We start from the raw sequence: 20460 nt of genomic DNA on the forward strand, positions 1-20460 counted from the left end.
CCTTAATATCTGCTAGTGGTCACTCTTAATGACAGGCTCAGCATTTGGTGGACCTTTGGTTAAGCTATTGAGCAATTTGTACTGAAAGTGGGACGAAGCTGGTAATTGAGCAGGATGAGTAGGAGGAAAACTGTTGTGACTAGAAGCAAACATAGCTCTGCAGGAAGGAGAAGAAAGGGGAAGGGTATCAATGCTTATAAAATGGGAGATCGTTAGTGTAAAAGGGCCAGAAAGCAATCACAATGTGACCACAGAGTAATAGCAAAGAGAAAATTACATTAACTAATCTCTGAGAGGTGAGAAAGGAGACAGAATACCTGGTGAATGTACCACAATAGTCACATGTATTAAAAAAAAATACCCACCCCAAAACTTCAGAATATTCGTTTGAAGCAAGCAGAGTTGCCACTTAACCAATAGGAAACAGGTACTCTGTATCTTTTCTTTGAAAAACTGAAGAGCTTCGTTAAAAGCTTTCAAGAGACTCTGAAAATACATATATGCTTTTGAAGTACAAACAAAAACGTTTTGCAGAATTTTGAGTCTTGGATTTTGTATCGTTTGGTCAGCTGAATCCACTAATATTCAGTCAGGATTTTTCTATGACAAGAAAAATAAATGGAGATTTCATCCTGATGAGATTTTCTGCACTGCTATTTCCCTCTGTGAAAAATGAGGTTGGAGGAAACCTCTGTCTAACTCAGTAAACCATGAGCTAAAATGGGAAAGAAAATTAAAAGCCAAAACACAAATAACTGCAGGACTTGGACAGTAAATCAGATGACTGCTACCTCTGCCGAGCACAGGCAGTGGATTGCAGCACCAATGAAAAGTCAGATTCCTGCGGTCCAGGAAGACGATGAGTATTTCAGGTGTTCTCATAGAATGTGATTTAGACTGACTATAGCCTTGGCAGTATCCTAGCACATTAAGCAAAAATAAAGACTTCTCTCTTCAAAAATTCTACCCAAATTCTATGATTAAAGCATATACAAAGCACTGAAAAAAACCTACAACACTATAATGTAACTTCATCTGACAAAAGACAGCAAGATGGGTTTCCATTTGCTTTATTTAACATCAGAGGAATGGAATTCAACCAGGATTAATCACTGAGGCTAAAGAAAGGGACTTTCCTAATCTACAGCAGGCGTCACCATACAATATGCGTAAGGTTTATCAAAACACTACTCACAAGGACTCTAATAGAGAATAGTCACATTACATTGTTACTTCTGTTGACATTTCCCTTTTCTTTCTCTTCAGTCTATAAAGATGCTACACAAGTTAAACATCACATTCACTTTCTGTCCTCATTTTAAAAAAGAAATGCTGTACAACACACTAACTCTCAAGGAAAAGTTTCCAGCCTCTCATTTCTTCTAGAAGTTTTTCTGGACACTTTTACCAAAATTTGAACTTCTAAAGTATGTGTTCAGCATCATACGGTAAGGAACATGAAGAATACATTTTCAGTTCTGCCACATCAAAGAATTAGCTCTTTCATCTTTATATCCTGCTGTATGTTGGTCGTCTGCCAAAAAAAGGTAACGTATGCTATGTGGTCACATGGGGAGGGGAAGGGAAATAAAAACTCCCTCCTCCCACCTAGTGAACCTTGGAGAAATTATTTTAATTTAATATCCTTTATACTGATATCGTGGAGTAACCCCAGCCTGCAACTAAGCACCACCCAGCCGCTTGCTTACTCCCTGCAGTGGGATGGGGCAGAGAATCAGAAAAGCAAAAGTGAGAAAACTCATAGGTTGAGATAAAGACCATTTAATCGGTAAAGCAAAAGCTGCATGCGCAAGCAAAGCAAAACAAGGAATTCATTCCCTACTTCCCATCAGCAGGCAGATGTTCAGTCATTTGCAGGAAAACAGGGCTCCATCACACCTCATGGTTACTTGGGAAGACAAATGCCATCACTCTGAATGTCCCCCGCTTCCTTCTTCCCCCAGCTTTATATGCTGAGCATGACTCATATAGTGTCGGATATCCCTTGGGTCAGTTGTGGTCAGCTGTCCCAGCTGTGCCCCTTCCAGCTTCTTGTGACCCCTCCCAGACTACTTGCTGGTGGGCTGGGGTGAGAAGCAGAAAAAGCCTTGCTCGGTGTAAGCCCTGCTCAGCAATAACAAAAACACCCCTGTGTTATCAACACTGTTTCCAGCACAAATCCAAAAACACAGCTCCATACTAGCTCCTGTGAATAAAACAAACTCTAGCCCAGCCAAAACGAGCAAAACTGAATTCTTGGCAGTGTCAGAGAAATAAGAATAGTTTTAGGAGTGTTTCAAAGGACTAGGAATCTATGCAAGATGACTTGTGCTTGGATATAGAATTTATCATTGCTATGAATGGATTTGGAATGAGAGAACTCTTTGTACACATTGTACTCCTTGGACACTCTTTCTACGCACTGTAGCTTAATAGAGCGTGGTATCAACACCCGATCCAGTGACAACGTGGAAATACTGTTGAGTCCAAATCCAAATGTTTCAAGGCAATTATTTAATCTTCCTTCTGTCTCCCAATTTGCATTCCACCAACGCTTACTATGTCATACAGGGAATGATAAATAACTGAAAATTTACTAGGCTAAATAAAAGGGAAAGCTAAAGTTAATGGCTTTTTATCTAAAGTTATTTACATCTCATTAATTAAGATTTTAGTATTGCCCACAAACAGATAGTTCAGAATGCAGAAGAAGTATCATAAAAGACATAACGCACTGATTGGTCTTGAAACAATACCAAAATGTAAACTTTAATAAATAGTATGTTCAGCAACTACAAATACATTATCTGATCTTTTTGCACTGCAAATGGGAAAATGATGGATATTCATATTAAAGGTTTATATAGCAAATATATAAACAAAATTAAAACAAAGTATTGTATGAATTAAGGGTTTCTTTTTAGCATGGGCTAAAAATTTTTAGCAGGTTTAATATACTTTATAAGATAAAGGAAAAAAGATCTCTGTTAATATTTATAGATCACATTTCAACTCTAGAAAAAAAGCCTTGAAATAGTAACATCAATGTATTTCAGCATTTCCACATTTAAATCCATGATTTCTTGGCTGTACACTGAATGTATGCAAGGAAGGATTAGTACGACTGAGCAGCACACTGGATTCTGTGCAGTTCCTGTACGGAAGGAGAGGCTACTCCTCCTGCATGTTCCTGCTGAGTGTGGCCAGATGCCAGCTGGACACACAGCCCCAATTCTTCCTGATGCAGGCTGTGCCTGGAGTGAATTGAGAAAGTCTGTGGCAGTTCCTGCCTGGCCTGAAACCGGCAGTTATGCTTTATCCTTTTAAAGCAACGTACAGCCCCTGCACTATGCTGTACTGCCTGTAGTGTGACCCCCTGCAGTAAAATCAATAAAATACGTGGTGGCACACGTGGCATGCTCCGATCGCTCTAGGTGCACAATGGAAAACACCATTCTACATCTTGACATAGTCCCAAACACTGCTAGGCATGAAACATATCAATCTGCAGCTTCACAGACCTTCTTTAGTTTTTCAAATGGAAGCCATCTGAAAATGATGAAAAATTCCTATAAAGATTATTTTCTGAATTTATTTATTTGAATTCCTGTAAGAATGCTCTAGCAAGTCTCTGAAGATGAAATCTACCATCAAACCAATCACAAAGCAGGTATTTATCATTTTCTAGAGTTTAACTGAATTTTATTTTATTTACACTTTGGCTCTTCTATAGTTCACATAGCTGTTTAGAAACTCATTTTTTGCACAAATACTTCCAGCTTCAGAGATTATCTGATTTTTTTATCCAGCAATCAATATTTTGGTGTATCATCTTATAACTGTCCTCACTGGATCCTAGCCTACTACACCAAGAAAAGCTACAGAGTAAATTTATCTTGTGAATGCACTGATATACCATAAGGAAAATAAGAAAAAACTATATTTTTAAAGGCATTTAGCTCTGGGGCTCTGCTACAGCAGACTTCACACTACATTTCCATCTTTTCTCCAGCTGACTCTTACAGGAAATAATTTTTCATTTCCTAACTGTCCTCTTTTTGTGCTGCAGTCCTTTGTCAGGATAACAGTGGTTCCCATTTCCATACTATCTGAAGTGTCCCTTTACATAGTTTAAAAAACAAAAGGGTTAAGTAAAAAAAAGTGAAAAGCCAATGCCTTCTTGTACAAAGAGAGACTGGCTAAAGTATTAGATTAGGGGGTTGCATTTTTTTGCCTGCAATCCTGCTAACTCCCTTTAGGCATATGGCAATCTTTCATTACCTTACTTTCCCTGCTTGTATTAAAGAATGACAATTACACTGTGCTACCTGCAGATTGCTTTAACACTGAAATAAATGGCCGTTGGATTAGAAGATACTAAGTAGATGTAAATAACACTAACTTTGTGAAAATGTTTTCCTTCCCTTTTAAAAATGTGCTCTGATGGACACCAGAGAATGATGCAGAGAGAGCCACCACCAACACACCTTTTGACAGGCTAAATTAACAGACACTAAATAATTACATTCAGATCAGCTCCCAGAGAATAAAAATTAATACTACAAATCCACCAAGAGTCCACCAGCATTTATAGAATTACTTAAGTACCACCAGTGCCCAACCAGTTAATGCACAGTGGAGAGAAGCCAGGGAGCAACACTGGCTGCTCCCAGGTGAGGAATGTCTGTAGTCCTTTTCCTTGGAAGTCCCTCTTGGCACATGAAATAGTTTGGAAAGCAAAATACCTACCAAATAAAGCAGTATTTGGAATTATTCCCTGCCCCTGCCCCATTAAGGGACCCAATCTTTTTAATAGATACTGATTAAAAAAAAAAATCTGTTACAGACATCTTCTGAAACTCTTGTTTCTAAAAAAGAACTACTTAGAGCCTTTCACAATCCCACTCATGAAGCAGATTCAGTACTCTGAAACGGAAAAAGGTATACATACTATGTCTACCAAAGCAGGATAAACCCTGTCTGCTTATTGATACTAGTGTATTACCAATGTAAAGCTTAGAAAGCACTTGGATCAGTGCTTCCTTAGTGCAAAAGGTTTTATAAATCTGCAAATCATAAACTAAGAAGAACTACTGAAACAATCTATCAGCTGCAGCAGGAAATCAGTGGTCTCATAATATTAAGGTGGCTTAATCTTAAAGGTGATCTAAAAAGGCTTTTTACCTGCCAAAGACTAATTCTGGGTTCTGTCTTTCTTCTGTAACAACTGACAACATGACTAAGAACTAAAATCAGATAAGAAATCGCATTCCATAAATGGTTTTAGTTGTTTGCAAAGACACAATCTGGGAGGAGAGAAGGGAGTAAAAGAATGTGGCATAAGCAAGGAAGCTTAAGAGAAAGTTATGTTTTATTATTTCATTCTATAATACATTTGCTTCTATTAAGCAAATAAATAAATCTATTAATTGTGTCACATTTTAAATGGAATTGAAAAAACAAACTTTTTAATTAATAAATTCCACAGGCCACTAAGTTAAAAATATCTTCTGTTCATTAGTATACTTCTGCTCCAAGCCAAACACCTCAAACCTTCCTTTGGAATAAACAAAAAAGTACTGGCGTTCGTTTTGACACCAAGAACACATTTAGCACTCTCAGTTTTTACCCACTTCAATCTGTGACATGACTTTTCTCAATAACTTTGCAGATCTCCTGAGAGTGTGTGTCAGATAGCTTTTAAGACTCCTAGTACTGGCAAGAGTTTGCTCTCTCTCAGCCAGGTACAGTAGCAGTTAATATTAGCTCATGGTACAGTACACTGCGTTCTGGCTAAAAAGGCAAGAGTCTATTTTCATAGCTTCTCAATGTAATAATGTTTCAGTCGAGATCTACTGCTGCCTGTTTCTTTCAGCTGATTCTTCCTATTGTTCTTAGTTAAGTAGGATTCTCTACTTAGTTCTGTAAGAAAGGTGTTTTCCCATTAATTTTTCCTATATGAAGAATAAGCTTTTCCATATAAACAGATATGGTCTGGGCTAAAACTCTTGCTTAATGAAATTTGCTATCCTCTTGTCCTTTCCTTTAAAGACAGAGACAAAACTACCCTTCCCTATCCTTCCTCAATTTTTCAAATGTATAAACAAATTTTAGTAGAAATAAACTGGGCTTCTCGTTGACTCATAGACAGTCCTAATTTCTTCTTAAAAGGCCAGCTCATACCTGACCTCTCATCACTACCCTATCAATACCAAAGCAGCTTGCAAACATTTGAGCCCCGATGCTTGCTAAAAAGTTGTGTAGTTTTGGAAATAACAGTAACTATCATATTGGAAACTATGTTCAAAAAACTTAGATGCATCTGCTAGATCACCAGATTGGTATATGAAGACTGCAAAAGGTATCTCGCAGAAGATCTATGATGAAAGCAAGCTACACAGTGGCCATCACACTAGTTCACATCTACAAGGATACAGCCCTAACAGAGGCAATAAAGGAGGAAACTAAGAAAGCAGATGGAACAGAAGATTCTGCCTGAAAGCACACTAGCATTTCATTATAAGAATTAAAATGGTAAATTCAGGATCAGTCAAGAGAAGAAAAAAAATAAATCTGAGTTTCTGTTGCACTGCAATTGAGACACAACTGACCAAATTACGTCTCTGATAACCAGAAGTCAGAAAGAAACTAAAGTGGAAGCATTACAGCTTATCAGTATTTTCAGAGTCACTCAAACGCCCTACATTTCTACTTTCTGACAGCTAGTCCCTAATTTTTTATTTTCTGGTAGCAAAGAAAAGCAAAACACAGAAGCTACAAATCTAGAAGTCTTAATCTGCCATGAAACTAATCTTGAAAATTGAAGTGCTGATCATTAAGAAACAGAGCCAACAAGAGAACCTTCTTCCCCAATGTGTTTATGCAGGTGTGCCATCTGGTGGAGATGTTTCATTTTCTTATGTCAAGCCTCAGTGATGGATTTTTATTATCTTAAAATACATACTGAGATTCAGCAGCAGGTTTTCAAGCTATTGAAAAGACTACGTGAAACACAAAGCATACAGGCTAGTTGTATATCCAACCAAGGAAGCCCAACAGCAAGGATCTGAACATCTCAAACAACAGTAACTGATAAAAAACGCTACCTAGTTTAGTGACCACAAAACATACAGGGTCTGGTAAAGGTTATTACCTCAGTCTGAAGACAAATATCCCCAACCCGGAAAGCTATCATAATTTTAGGATGAAGGTATGTGAATCCAACTGTTGAGACACCACAACCTCTTGACTGACCTGCCACAAACTTTGTGAGCACAACTTTAAGAAAGGCACACCATCTGCTCAGTATCCTGTCTAACAATGAACTGTAAATGGATGTCTCAGGAACATTAAGAACAGGACAAGCATATGTAATATTATTTACTAATCTGTTTCTTGTTGCCATTTTCAGCTTAGGAATCTCTTGGGCTGGACACAGTTTCCTAGAATTGCAGTAATGCAGGTAAACTTTTAGCCTCTGCACAATTTTTGTCAATGAGTTCCATACATCTAATTGCACATTGCATTAAGAATCACTGTCTTTGGTTTCTTTTGAATCAGGCTCCATCTTCATTCTGTGCTCCCTCATTCTGGTACCAGGAAGGAGAGCAAACAATCGACACCCATATTCTCCATGCTATTTATGACCTTGGAGATCTCTGTAACACATCCCAATTAAAACATCCTTCCATTATCACATTTTTCTCCGGAATGAGAACTACTAGTTTACTTAATCTCTAATACAGAAGTTATACCAGCCATTTTTACTGATTTTCTTTTCTGCCTTCTCTGAACCTTTAACAACTCTAGCATATCCTGAGATTAAGAATGAGCACTGCATATAGTATTCAAAAGTTGTAGATGATGCAGGCATTTGTACATAATGACATGCTTTGTTCCGGTTTTGCTCCTTTTTATATAACTTTAACAAAGGATTTCCTTTAACTGCGAAGAGTACTGACATGATATTTTCTTGGAACTACCCATCACTCTAAGTTCAAAGCCCACACTCTGTATGTGAAGGTATAATTGAGTTCTGCCTTCCTCCTCCATTGCATAGCACTTAATATGCATTGGATTTCACCTGCCATTTTACTGCCGAGTCACTCAATTCACTTCAAAACTATCATTCATTATCAGCTTTCGTCCCTATCCTGAATATCTTTGCCCCATCATCAAACTGTCACCTTGCTGCTTGCCCTCTTTTTGCAAGCCACTTGTGAATCTGTTGAACATCATTGGACTGCAGAACTCTACTGGTAACATCCCTGTCCTGCAAGGACTGATTGTATACTCTGCTTCTTTTCAGTTTTTTAACCAATTTCCACTTACGCTACAGCTATATAGTTTCTTTTAAAAGCTTTGGTGAGAGACCTTGTAAAAAGCTTTTTGGAAATCCAAATATTCTGCATCTTTTGCCAACCAGTTTCAATGGAATTGAAAAGAAAAAGTTAAGTGATTTTCAGTTTCAAAATAAGGAGGAGGAATTTGGCAGTGACAGTAGGTCTTGTTTTAATCATGCCATCCACTGTTTTCATCTGTGCCTTATCCTAGACAATAAAAAGGTCTATTCTTTAAAAAGCTCAATCACAGATTAAAACATCTGTGCATTAAAATATCTATGCTTTCACCATATGAACCTTTCTTTCTGACCAAATAGAGGCCAAACGTAAGATTTTCAGTCCCAGAACTCCAGTGCTGAATTTTCACCATCAGTCTTGAACTACAAAGCTGGAACCTTCTTGCTTCCAGGTAAAAAAAGGATAAGCATATGTTCTCTTTATTATTGCATCTTACATGACTTAAGATATACAGTGCCTTCAGAAAAAAATGCATTTATAAGGTCCGACCTTTTGATTAGAAACTGATCTATGATTCAACATTGAGTGGGAACCTTACCACACCTGCTGCACTGGAAATTTCACAAAAGACTACTACTACAGACGGAGGTGTGGGGGAGGGGGGAAGTATATGTCTCAAATATATAAAGTTAAATGCTTACTTGGCTTTAAATGGAGAATCAGAGATGGTGTTTTTTGCTTCCATTAAACTCTCATATTCCTTTGCCCTGGAGGAGAAATTATTCATTATTATTGACTATTGTCTAACATGTACAGTATGTAATACCAACAAGGTAATTCTAACTTTTGGGGTTTTTCTATTTCATAGTAACACATGGCATTTCTGTCAATTCTGCCCTGTCATTAACCATACTGATGCTTATCCATTGCCTATAAACAATTTTAATTAATATCACTACTTTAGAATAATCCAGTACACAAATGTTGTATTTGACTTTCCAAATGGAGGAAAATTGTACAAGTGATATACACAACTGCACTAGCCTATTACTTATTATAAAATTATCACATTCATTTGATGAAAGTATTAGTAGTTTAGACATGTAGTGCAGATCAGAATATTGCCTACATTGCAGAGATTATAATTAACATACTAATAATTTGTCATATTCACAGGTTCATGAGTGTTTTAATGTAACTAATGACTGTATTGTAACACAGCAAAGCTTGTTAGGTGTACAGCATAGAAGGAAATACCTCTACATATGACTGTTTTACTGCTGGAAATAGAAACACAAACCTCTTTAGTCCCTTAAAAGTATTATTTACACTGGCCATATGCCAAAAAGTGGGAAGAGGGAGACAAGACTTTTTTTCCCCACTGCTTGTTTTGACTCCAGCCAGCCTATGCCAATAGGTCAAAATCATCACCAGCTCATCAACCAAAACAGATGCGCAGTGGTAACCCTGGAACAACACTAATCTGGACTAAACTAACAAAACTAATCTGGACACTATAGTGATGCAGGAAAAACTCAGTTCTCAGAGACAGGGCCCTGTGATGAAGAAACATCCAGCAGGCAGTAAAAGCATTTAGCTGTTAAAAACATTTGATAAGTTAAAATTGCTTTTTCAATTTTTATTCTGAAATGAAGACTTCACAGATGCAATATGGATCTCTAGGGGCTTCAGGGAGATCCGCTATTCAAGCTGCAGTTGTGTTCTCAGCTGAACAAGGGACAACATCATTCATGGGTTGGAAAATTCTTCAAAAAAACTGTACACGCACCTGAAGGAAACTTAACTGGCATGCTGGACTAAATCAGTGATTAGGTATGTGATCTTTCTGTCCCTACCAAGAGCACCCATAACAAGCCCCAGAGGAAAGTGCCAAAAGCCCATCAGGACAGAAGTAGAAAAAAAAAAAAATCTGCCTCAGGGCAAATTTCACCCATTAAAAATGGTGTTTCTTATTAATTTTCAAGATATTCTGAATATTAACTGTTGTCAGTTGACATTCTTGCCAACTTCACAAACACCGAATTGTATTTTTCAAAGCTAAGTTTTTTGACAATGGCTTCCAATGGGAAATGTGTTTTATTTTTGCAGTACAGCAATGAAAAAGATTTATTAAAGACTTACGTGCTATTATTTCTCTCAGATACATTGACTAACCGTTTCTTTATGTTCTCTGTTTACCAAGTAGATCAAGTTTTTTTCCAAAGCTACTCAAATTTTCCCTCGGCTTGCTTAACCTATACAACTTAGGCTATGTACAAATATTGCTACATTACTGCTAGCTCTGATTTGTGGATCATTAATAAAGCTATTAATCACAACTGAATTTAGTATTAAACAAGAAGGTGAGATTCCTTTATTAACCTTTTTACCTTCTTTCCTGCCTCTTTGCCAGAAACAACACATTAGCTTTGAGTTTCGTACAGACAAGTCAGTCAAACATGAATAATCACCTAAAATATCTGTTACTAAATGAACACGACTGGAGCGCTTTAAATCCATTGCAAGGCATATCTCAACTGCATATGCTTCCTGGCTGGTAACTACACCTCTGTTGCTTGAGGGTAGCTTTCATCAAGCCTTCTTTTGCCACACAGGTACCAAAGTATTTTTCTGATAGCAGCTCATACATGTTAACCTGAGATAATTTACCTAGCTATATAGTTGTTGTTATTATAGCACCAGTTTAATGGCTGAGGGTTATGAATATAATTAATAAGACTAGCAAAACTACTCAACATATCTAATAATCCATTTATCACAATTTGTCCCTCATTCACCTTTGCCCTTCATTGCTTTGATATTGTAATAGTGATTTAAGATCTAGAAACTCAGGAGAGCAACAGAAACCTATTTGAATGTAGTTACTTTTTTTTTTTTTTTTTTTAATGTAAAATATCACAGCTTCCTAGAAACTGAAATGCACGTGTAATTCCAAGTCTTGAGGTATAAGGGGGTATTTTATATCTTCTTTTTCTAGAGAAAAGGAATAGTTGCAAGTGTGTACTAAAACATGGTTTGTAGATAATCTGCTGTTAACATCTGTGAAACCATGTGAATTATCAACACCAAATGCTCTTCACCTTCAAACCATCATCAATGAATTAATTATTAAGTACTGCAACTATATATTCCACCTAAGTTTTGAGTTGATTTGGAGCAGTAAACTCTCAGCCTTGTAGTACTGTTCTGATTGTTGGGCAGAAACATAGTAGACGTTACCTAAATTATTTAATTTAGTATTTCATACTGTAATTCTGAGGTTATTGCTTTAATTGCTTTAGCCACATAACTTAAGATAATCTTCTTTCATTTTCTGAACATGGAAAACCTCCCCACCTCACCAGTTACAAGCTCTCATGCAGCAACATCCAGGTGGTATTTGTCATTACTATGCCTAATATTATTACCAAAGTGTCAATTATAGTAACTGTAGAAGACTGGCAAGACTTGCATGGCTAAAGTTATTGTTCCAAACTGATTTCTTCTTTTCTCATCAATATTTTGTTTAAAATTCCATGGAACAACCTTTGCTTCATATGGCTACTGGACATTTTTGTTAGTAAGGTTTTTTGTTTCACTCATGGTGAGATCTTCAATTTTACTCTCGGTTGTCTTCAAGAACAGTACTCCCGTTGAAAAGTTTAGCCTTTAAAACTAAAAACAAGCTTAACGAATATTAATTTCATGTCTTGCCAATATACCTCCTCTTAGAATTTGAAACTTTCACTGTATTTTTCAATAGTATATCACCTTTGTAAAATGATATCCCTTTATTACTGTTTTAATTATAATTTTTGATGATGAATATGCTGATTCACCCAGCAGTCTGACACATAAGAATTCAAAATGTTCTGAGAAAGGTTTTCAACTATCCATGCCAATACTACATTATTATTTAAGCTTGTATTCCTAGGTCTGACAAATCTGTGACTAAATTCAACAGAAACAGCTCCTGAGAATTAAAGTTGGACCCAATAACTGCATTAAATCAACAGGTAATATGAATAACGTTGGATCTTGAGCAATCAGAAACCTGGAAAAATAGGTTATCCAGTTTCAACAGCATCTTCTAATGTGGTATTCAGATAGTGGATTTGCTCATCCAAAGGGGTAAACAATCAGAAACAGTAATACATTATAAAAGTACTGTGTTTTTGAAGACTAATGTGCCATTACTAGCACTATTATGAGTTAATAAAACAATTAATTTTTACTGTAGGTCTAAAAAATCCATTCCAGTGTTTTTCTCTTATTTGTAACCCTTGCTTTAAAACAAGGCAGAGAAAATATGTAACAACGATTCTTACCTTATAAGAAGTATTTTTAAAGATAAATGCAAAAATATGTTATAATATTCAGTTAAGTATTAACCTCAGCTGCGGACTATTCAGCTATAAAGACTGACACTGCCAGCTTGTGATATAATGATGTCCTGCATATCACACTGATTTGCAGATGTCATTTCTTAGACTAATAACAAATTGCAGATCTGACAACACTCTCTCATTTGAAAGATATTTTTAACTTTTTGTTGTGATAGGCAACAAAAAATGATTAGTTTTAGTCATGGGATTTGACACTACAGCAGGCTGACTTCTATTTGTTGATTACTATTGATTTTTTCCTTGATACTTCATTTAAAAATCAATAGCTAGAAAGAAAAATAGGTATGGTTTACACAAATTTAAACATGCTATTGTATGCTAGAAGAGGCTACAGTTTTGGCAGGGCACTGGCATCCAATTATGAGAAAAGCTCTTAACAGGTGAAACCAAGGGCTCCAGATCGATATTCAGTTTTCTTTCTCAATCAGAGAAAGTGGCCATAAATTAGGCTCATCAGTGTTATTTTCAAGACACTCCCAAAGCAAATAATTTTATATTTTTTTCAGCCTTCCATTGCGCTCGTACTAAAGGACAAAAGGTAAAGTTTAGAACAAAATTTAAAGAAAAAAGTTAAAAAGAAATTTGTACTACCTGGCGTTCATCCGTGCCTTTAACTTTTTGGCTTTCTTTTTAGCTTTTTGTTTCTCCTCTCCATCTTTTAATGCTTCCACAGGAACAGAACTCTCAATCACAATATCCACAATGTACTTTTTTAATGACAGGTGCTCCTGCAGAAGATATGGAAGTAATATTTAATCTTACGGTACACAAGAGAGATTAAAGATTATCTTCCCAGGAAGCAGCAGTGGTAAATATTTAACCAGAGGTTAAGAAACTGAAGAAAAAAAGTAAAATAAATTTTGGAAAAGAGATTATTTCATACTGGAGAGAACACAACACGGGTATTATAAAGAGAAAGGGAGAATTATTGAGAGAAGTAACAGAGAGTAAATTTTGTCCCTCATTTTCAAGAAACTGTTGCATAACAGGAATGAACTCCAAGTTGACATCCTCTCTCTTCTCCAAGCTGCCTTTTATAGCTACATGAAACCAATGCCCTGCCCTACCAACACAAATCGTAATATTAAATGAGCTAATTCTGGTTTATGATTTTAACTCTTCATGAAAACCTAGACTTGTCTTAACTTTTGTTAAAATACATTGAAACTATTCACTACTTACAATGTTACCATTGGGTATATTACTTTTCCTCACACATTAACAAATTTGCATTTAAGTAAAATATTGGTAAAATCTCAATTGCCCACAGAAGAAACACTTTAGTTATGAAATAGTACAGTTTTGACATCATGGCATGCAAGAAAAGGGAGTGTGATTACACCATGTGATTTTAAAGAAACACTTTGTTTTAAGATTTAAAAAAAAATGTTACAAAACATTTCCTGTTTCCTCAGAGGTACTTTCAGTGAAAGTATAGACTACCCCAACGCAGTTCAAGGCCTACATTTCAAGTAACTATTCGTAATTTAGAGATGAATTACCAACAAAGCTACTCCCCTAAAGCCGTTCTCATTTTTGATTGACCTATGCTATCCATGAATGGACATGTAGGTGCTTGTAACAACTCCTGTGACCATCGGACTAGCCAGAAACTAACACATGCAAACACCCCCCCCCAAAACACCAAAACCAAACAAAACCCCAAAACACCCCACAGCTGCTAAACTGTGACTACCTTATTTATCCTTAATTCTCTCATGTTAGAAATTCACTCAAAATACTCTATGCAGCAAGTTAGATTTCAGTGACCAAGAAGGATTTCTCCTTGAGTGCCCCTTCTAAACTTACTTTTCAATCGAAATGTGCATTACTGAGTTTAACCTCTTCTGAACTATCAATGTACTTCAGACCCTTGTCCGCACAAGAAACTTACACAAATTTAATCAACACAATTTTAAGTGACCCACTTAAACTGCTACCATGTCCTCAATTAGTCTACTTCAGTTGAAAAATGTGCAAGCTGATGTTGCACACAATACTGCAATGTCCTTCTATGATAATAAAAGACTAACAGACACATTCACACTACTGAAATCTCTTGTACAAATACCTCGTTTGCAATGAGTGAACACCATATCTCCATATTGTATTGAGGTGGCTCGTACTACTGGGCTACAAAAGTCAAATGTATCAGGTTTATTTTTACAAATAACAATAAAGAACTAGTTTAATGCCAGTTATTAGAATATATTTACCACTTTTTTAATATATTGAGGCTTATTTTATATTTGCTTTCTTACAGAATACTGAACACATTATGAAGCAGAGGTCACCATTGCTTATTAGGATAATTTATCTTTGAAAATTATTAGTGCCACAATCAGATGTGGTTATTCCTTCCTTTTTGGTAAGTATCCCTCCAATACAAGTAGAAGGTGAAGTGTCAAAAAATTTATAGATAGTATTTTCCAGAAAGCAACCTACATTTTCTTTCACTGATTCAGGAAAATATTATGCCTGTTGAAAACCAAATAAATCTCTGAAATTTCCTGGAAAAAGACTGTTTAGTTTTTGTGAAGTATGATACAACCTAGCTATATATATTTGGTCAAAATAGTAATTGAAATTTCTATCTTAAATCATACGAATGCAAAATGAATGCTGAATTAACATTAGATATGAGAAATCAAGCATAATAATCTAAGCATATTCTAAAAGTAATGCTGACTTTAACTTTGCTACACTGCCTACACTGTCTAACTCCCAGTACCCCTAAAGACTTTTTCCCACAATGTATTGTCCAAGCCATGGATACAGTAATTCTAACAGCCTCCCCCCCCCCTTTAAATATTATCCATTTAATTTTAGCAAGAAGTGCTTAAAGGAAAGCTTTCTTAAGGTATCTGGGAAGGCTGCCCCCTTTCAGCATGATTCAGTTATATGAGACTAGCAAAATACCCAGTTTTTTGATGAGTTGGATATTAACCAATATGTAGTAGCACAGAACCTAAACCATCCCAATGCTGGTTATGAAAGCTCAGTTCATTTTTGTCTTCTCAGAGAAATGTAGCCCTGAACACCTACTTAAAGAATAGCTTCTCCCTTAAGCTTTATTAAAAAAAACAAAACAAAACAAAACAAAACAAAACAACCCACAAAACCCACAAACCTGGTCATAAGGCTCAAACTTCACAGGAAACTGATGGTTTCATGTTTTTTCAATGGTAAGAAAAGAAAGAACTTCCTCAGAACCGACTATGACACTATTCCTGTTTTGCTACCAGGCTTCAGGGTACTTAACCGGTGACTTTTTGTGGATGCTCAGTTATTACAAAAAGCTATTAATTATTTCAGTGGGATTTCCAAATTGAATTAGTACAATTTAGCATCGTAATTTACTATTAGTTTACCTCATGTCTTACGAGTGAGATGAAGCACCTATAATACACAAAACTAACACAGACTATTGCTATAGTTCTACATCCTTATTCAACAGTGAAACTTGGGTTTTGTTTCATCAGATCTTTGAAGGATATAGTAAATAGTTCAAAGTGACAGCAGAGCAAAATGAAATTAACACTGCACTTTGAAATGGACACTGCCTTACAAAAGGGGCAGAACATCTCCACCCAGGTGAAGTCAGCCTGCTGTCCTCCTGCTGCATGATGGCAACTGCAAACACCGTATCAGACTTCTGCTAGGCAGAAATGAGTGAGACAAACCTTTGTATCCCCTTAGCAGACACTCACCTTTTTTTCCTAATCTTATCTGTGGCTTAGCAGATGGTTCAGAGAGAACTACAGGGTTCAAAAAGCACATTCATTTATCAGCCTGTGAGGGCCAGAAGAGGTCTTGCTGTCAAGAGCACACAGGATGGTTACAAACCATTTTGTTCACATGAACTCAAGCACCTTCGTGAACGATGTTTCTCAGAGTTCTCAGCTTTCATGGGTGGCAGTTTGGATTAATATCAGACTTCATACATAGAGCTCATTAAAGTAAGACTAGAGTAATAATACCTTGTGTCACAAAAACAGTCACTTTTTGAAGGTACAGATCAAAGCGTAGGATTATCACAGTAGGCAGATCTACACCATTCAGGTGTGAAACAAGTATAACTAATAGCTTGGTATTGAATGACAACTGACATCTGAAGATAGCTGCTGCTACATTATGCTTCAGAGCCGTGTAAAAATATTTCTTCCCATGTTTTATTAAGCTCCTACTAGCTATCTGAAAAATAAAGGTTTTTAAATCCAGTGAGTCACAATGAAGTACAGTACGTCCAATCCTTTAAATAATTAAATTTGAGATTAATTTTACTTGCACAACCATTGGTTGGACAGGTTAACACACCTAAAAAGTAATTGCTGTAAGTGTATGAAAGCGAATGAAGCTAGTGCAGCATTTAGAAAGTAAACTTGCTTCATCTTCTACACGCTTTTATTTAAGCAATAATTATTGATTTTCAGGTTTTAAAATTTCTAATAAAGGTAATGCAAAATAACTAGGTAATCTATTCAGGTCTTCCTGAAAGCCTTTTACTTTATTAATTTTAATATAAGTAAATGCGAAATGCAGTAAGAATTATTAAGACTAATTTACCCTTTCCACAGAGGCATTGTGGGGTTTGTTTTTATGACAATGTGAAGGGGCATTATTGGCCTGATTCTGTGCTGTTGAGCATATTCTAACTGATAATCACCCCAAACCGTCAAATATGAGTAAACCATAAGATCTTTGGAGACTTTAAGCCATTATAAATTCAAAGCATTATTAAGTAAAGGCTCTTTTCTAGTGAAAGCTTCTGTTATTAAGATCTGTATTCACACCTACCAAAAATGTTCATTGCTGTTTCAGTTTCTATACTAGCGATCTCAACTGTAGCTGCGCCATTTCTCAAATGCTATTTTTAAAGACTTATGTATGACAAAAGACTTACGTAGGACAAAACCAGCAAAATTACTAACACAATACTTCTTATCTCAGGATTAAAATAGCACCAGCTTTGACGGCCATTATGTATCAGATTTCTGACATCATTTTTCATATGTGATAAGTCACCATTTAAGTTGCACAGCTGAGATCAAGTACTTTGCAAAATAAGATATCAACTTTCATGATGGCAGAATCTGTGCCACAAAGAGCAGATAGTCTGAACTACCCTGTGATGTACAGCTGCAAAATACAGAAACAAGAACTGAATGCTGATAGATTTCTTCATGATCATCTGCATATATTGCTCTGTATATTCTCAGATGGTGACGGCTCAGTGATGCATTAGAGCAGAAACACTCCTGCTATTTCTCTCCAGTATTATTTACATGCATTCACCAAAACTAAAGGCTGTTTTTAACAATCACAGGTTGTGCTGGTTTTGGCTGGGCTAAAGTTCGTTTTCTTCACAGGACCTAGAATGGGGCTGTGTTTTGGATTTGTGCTGGAAACACTGTTGATAACACAGGGATGTTTTCGTTATTGCTGAGCAGGGCTTACACAGAGTCAAGGCCTTTTCTGCTTCTCACCCCACCAGCGAGCAGGACGGGGGGGCACAGAGTTGGGGGGGCACAGCTGGGACAGCTGACACCAACTGACCAAGGGATATCCCAATATCCCACACCATATGACATCATGCTCAGCATATAAAGCTGGGGAAGAAGGAGGAAGGGGGTTTGTTTGGAGTGATGGTGCTTGTCTTCCCAAGTAACCGTTAGGTGTGATGGAGCCCTGTTTTCCTGCAAATGGCTGAATATCTGCCTGCTGATGGGAAGTAGGGAATGAATTCCTTGTTTTGCTTTGCTTGTGCGTGCAGCTTTTGCTTTACCTATCCAACTCTCTTTATCTCAACCCACAAGTTTTCTCACTTTTACTCTCCCACTGGGAGTTTTCCTGCAAAGGGATGTGAAGAGGCAATCTTCAGTGGGGTATGAAGTGGAGCTGGGGTTTGGCAGGCCACTGGAGGGGTATGCCTGCCTGTCCCCTTCACTGGAGTCTCCAAATGCAGCCTTGAAGGTTTGTGACTGATTGTGCCTTTGGAAGCTGCACCTCAAGATTGATAGCAAAGCCTTGGAGCAAAGTATGCCCAAGGGTTTTGTGTTTCTCCAAAACGCTTTCACCCCATAGCCCTAGAACAGCCCGCTCAACCCAAAATATATTCACCATTCCCTGTTAGCTGCTTCTTGTGGACACACTGCTGACTCTGTACTTCTCTCCATTTTTGATCTTTAAAAATCAAGCCATATAGACTTCTAACAATTTGTACGTAACACTGAAGACATTTTTAGAAAAACTGAAATAGTTTTCCTGTGCAAGTTTCAGTACTTCATTCACAAGCAAGGTGATACGAACTGACATTAATTGCACATGTAAAGCTGTGGCCAAAACAAAGCAGACAAGATAGAAATTATTCACAGAAAATGTCTTTGCTTTTCCTCTCTTCTCCCTCCACCCTCAACTGTTCTTTTAGTCACCCAGAATCCTGAAGCTTTCGAAATACAGCAGATGGGCCTCATCTACAAACTACATGAGAAATCCAAGTTGCCAAAACCATTATAGCTAAAACTCATAAGGTCACCCATGAAGTCACAGTCTTGCTGGCTATTGCCTAGCATTCCACTGCCGAAAACAGAAAAACTACCCAGTTTATCTTGTACCTTGATGGTGATCATTTTTGTTGATTAAGCATTTCTTATAACCAAGTTTTTCTCTGTAGACTGAATTACACCCCTTATATCACATGTTTATATTACATGGATTACAGCATTACTATCAATATTCTCTGAAATTAGTTTTTCAGACTCCAGAACAAACATAATTCCAAATTTTTTCCATGAAAAGTATAGCACATACTACAAAATGCTGAAATGTCATGCAGTTGAGTACAGTCCACTTTCATTTAGATGAGGAACACCATGCCATAAACTGGATTCTGAACCTCAGTAATCTCTATAAAGTACAACAGCTGGAGAATAGATTTCCTAATTTACACCGTCTTCATAAAACACCCATTCACTAGACCAACACTCTTGTCTAGCTCTCCCCATTTAGTGTCCTGATTACAACAACATCCATGTATCAGATCTTGACAGATGAAATGCTGGGTATGTAAGTATTTCTCAAACTAAAACACAAATGCAAAATTATTTTCCTACCCAATCTCTTTGACTATGACACTTGTGGTTCCCTATGTTACACATAAGCTACTATTCATGTCACTACTCAGCAAACATTTATACTAACATCATGAAATTGTGATGTAAAGTGTACCAAACAATTATTCCTAAAAAAAATTTCCTCATTCTAAAATTAGGAGTGAGCATAACAAAAACACTTATTTCCCTTTCCTTTCTTTCTAAGTAAGCATTGCCTTTTTATGAATTCTGCCTGGGGCAAGATTGCATAGGTAGGTAGGACAACATTGCAGTAAAGCATCTGTATTTCCTCAAACTGAGAAGAGAATCAGAGCCTGGCATTTGTTGCTGTAGGGCATTCATAACTTAAGATCCTCTGTTCTCTTGTGCACACATTGCTCCTTGCTGGCCTCTCATGAAGCACAATAGTCCTTCTAATGTGTAGAGGTAACAGCCAGGGAAGGAATGCTCTGAAAATTCTCCAGTCTGAAGCCAGTGAGTTGCTGGCAGGAGTGGCCAGGATCATCACCTAGTATATCAAGTATTTTCTGCTGGCTTCCATAAGCTCTGGAGGGTCCTGTGACTACCACAAAACAGCACTGGAGTGAAATCCTACTGTCTAGCAACAGGGATGTAAAGGCCTGACCTTCCCAATGTATAGTC

At 36.9% G+C, this 20460-nt stretch overlaps 1 protein-coding gene across 2 annotated transcripts in view; it reads right to left on the bottom strand.

Moving 5' to 3' along the window:
- Positions 1-20460, bottom strand: part of SCAPER (S-phase cyclin A associated protein in the ER) — a 180549-nt gene that overhangs the window by 76444 nt on the left and 83645 nt on the right. For both annotated transcript variants that reach the window (XM_064456758.1, XM_064456759.1), the window contains exons 21-22: positions 13298-13434; positions 9002-9067 (exon numbers count right to left, since the gene is read on the bottom strand). In XM_064456758.1, the coding sequence (XP_064312828.1) occupies positions 9002-9067; positions 13298-13434 (203 nt within the window). The remainder of the gene's footprint in view (positions 1-9001; positions 9068-13297; positions 13435-20460) is intronic.

This window comes from Phalacrocorax carbo, chromosome 7 (assembly GCF_963921805.1).
Source record: "Phalacrocorax carbo chromosome 7, bPhaCar2.1, whole genome shotgun sequence".
Taxonomy (NCBI): domain Eukaryota; kingdom Metazoa; phylum Chordata; class Aves; order Suliformes; family Phalacrocoracidae; genus Phalacrocorax; species Phalacrocorax carbo.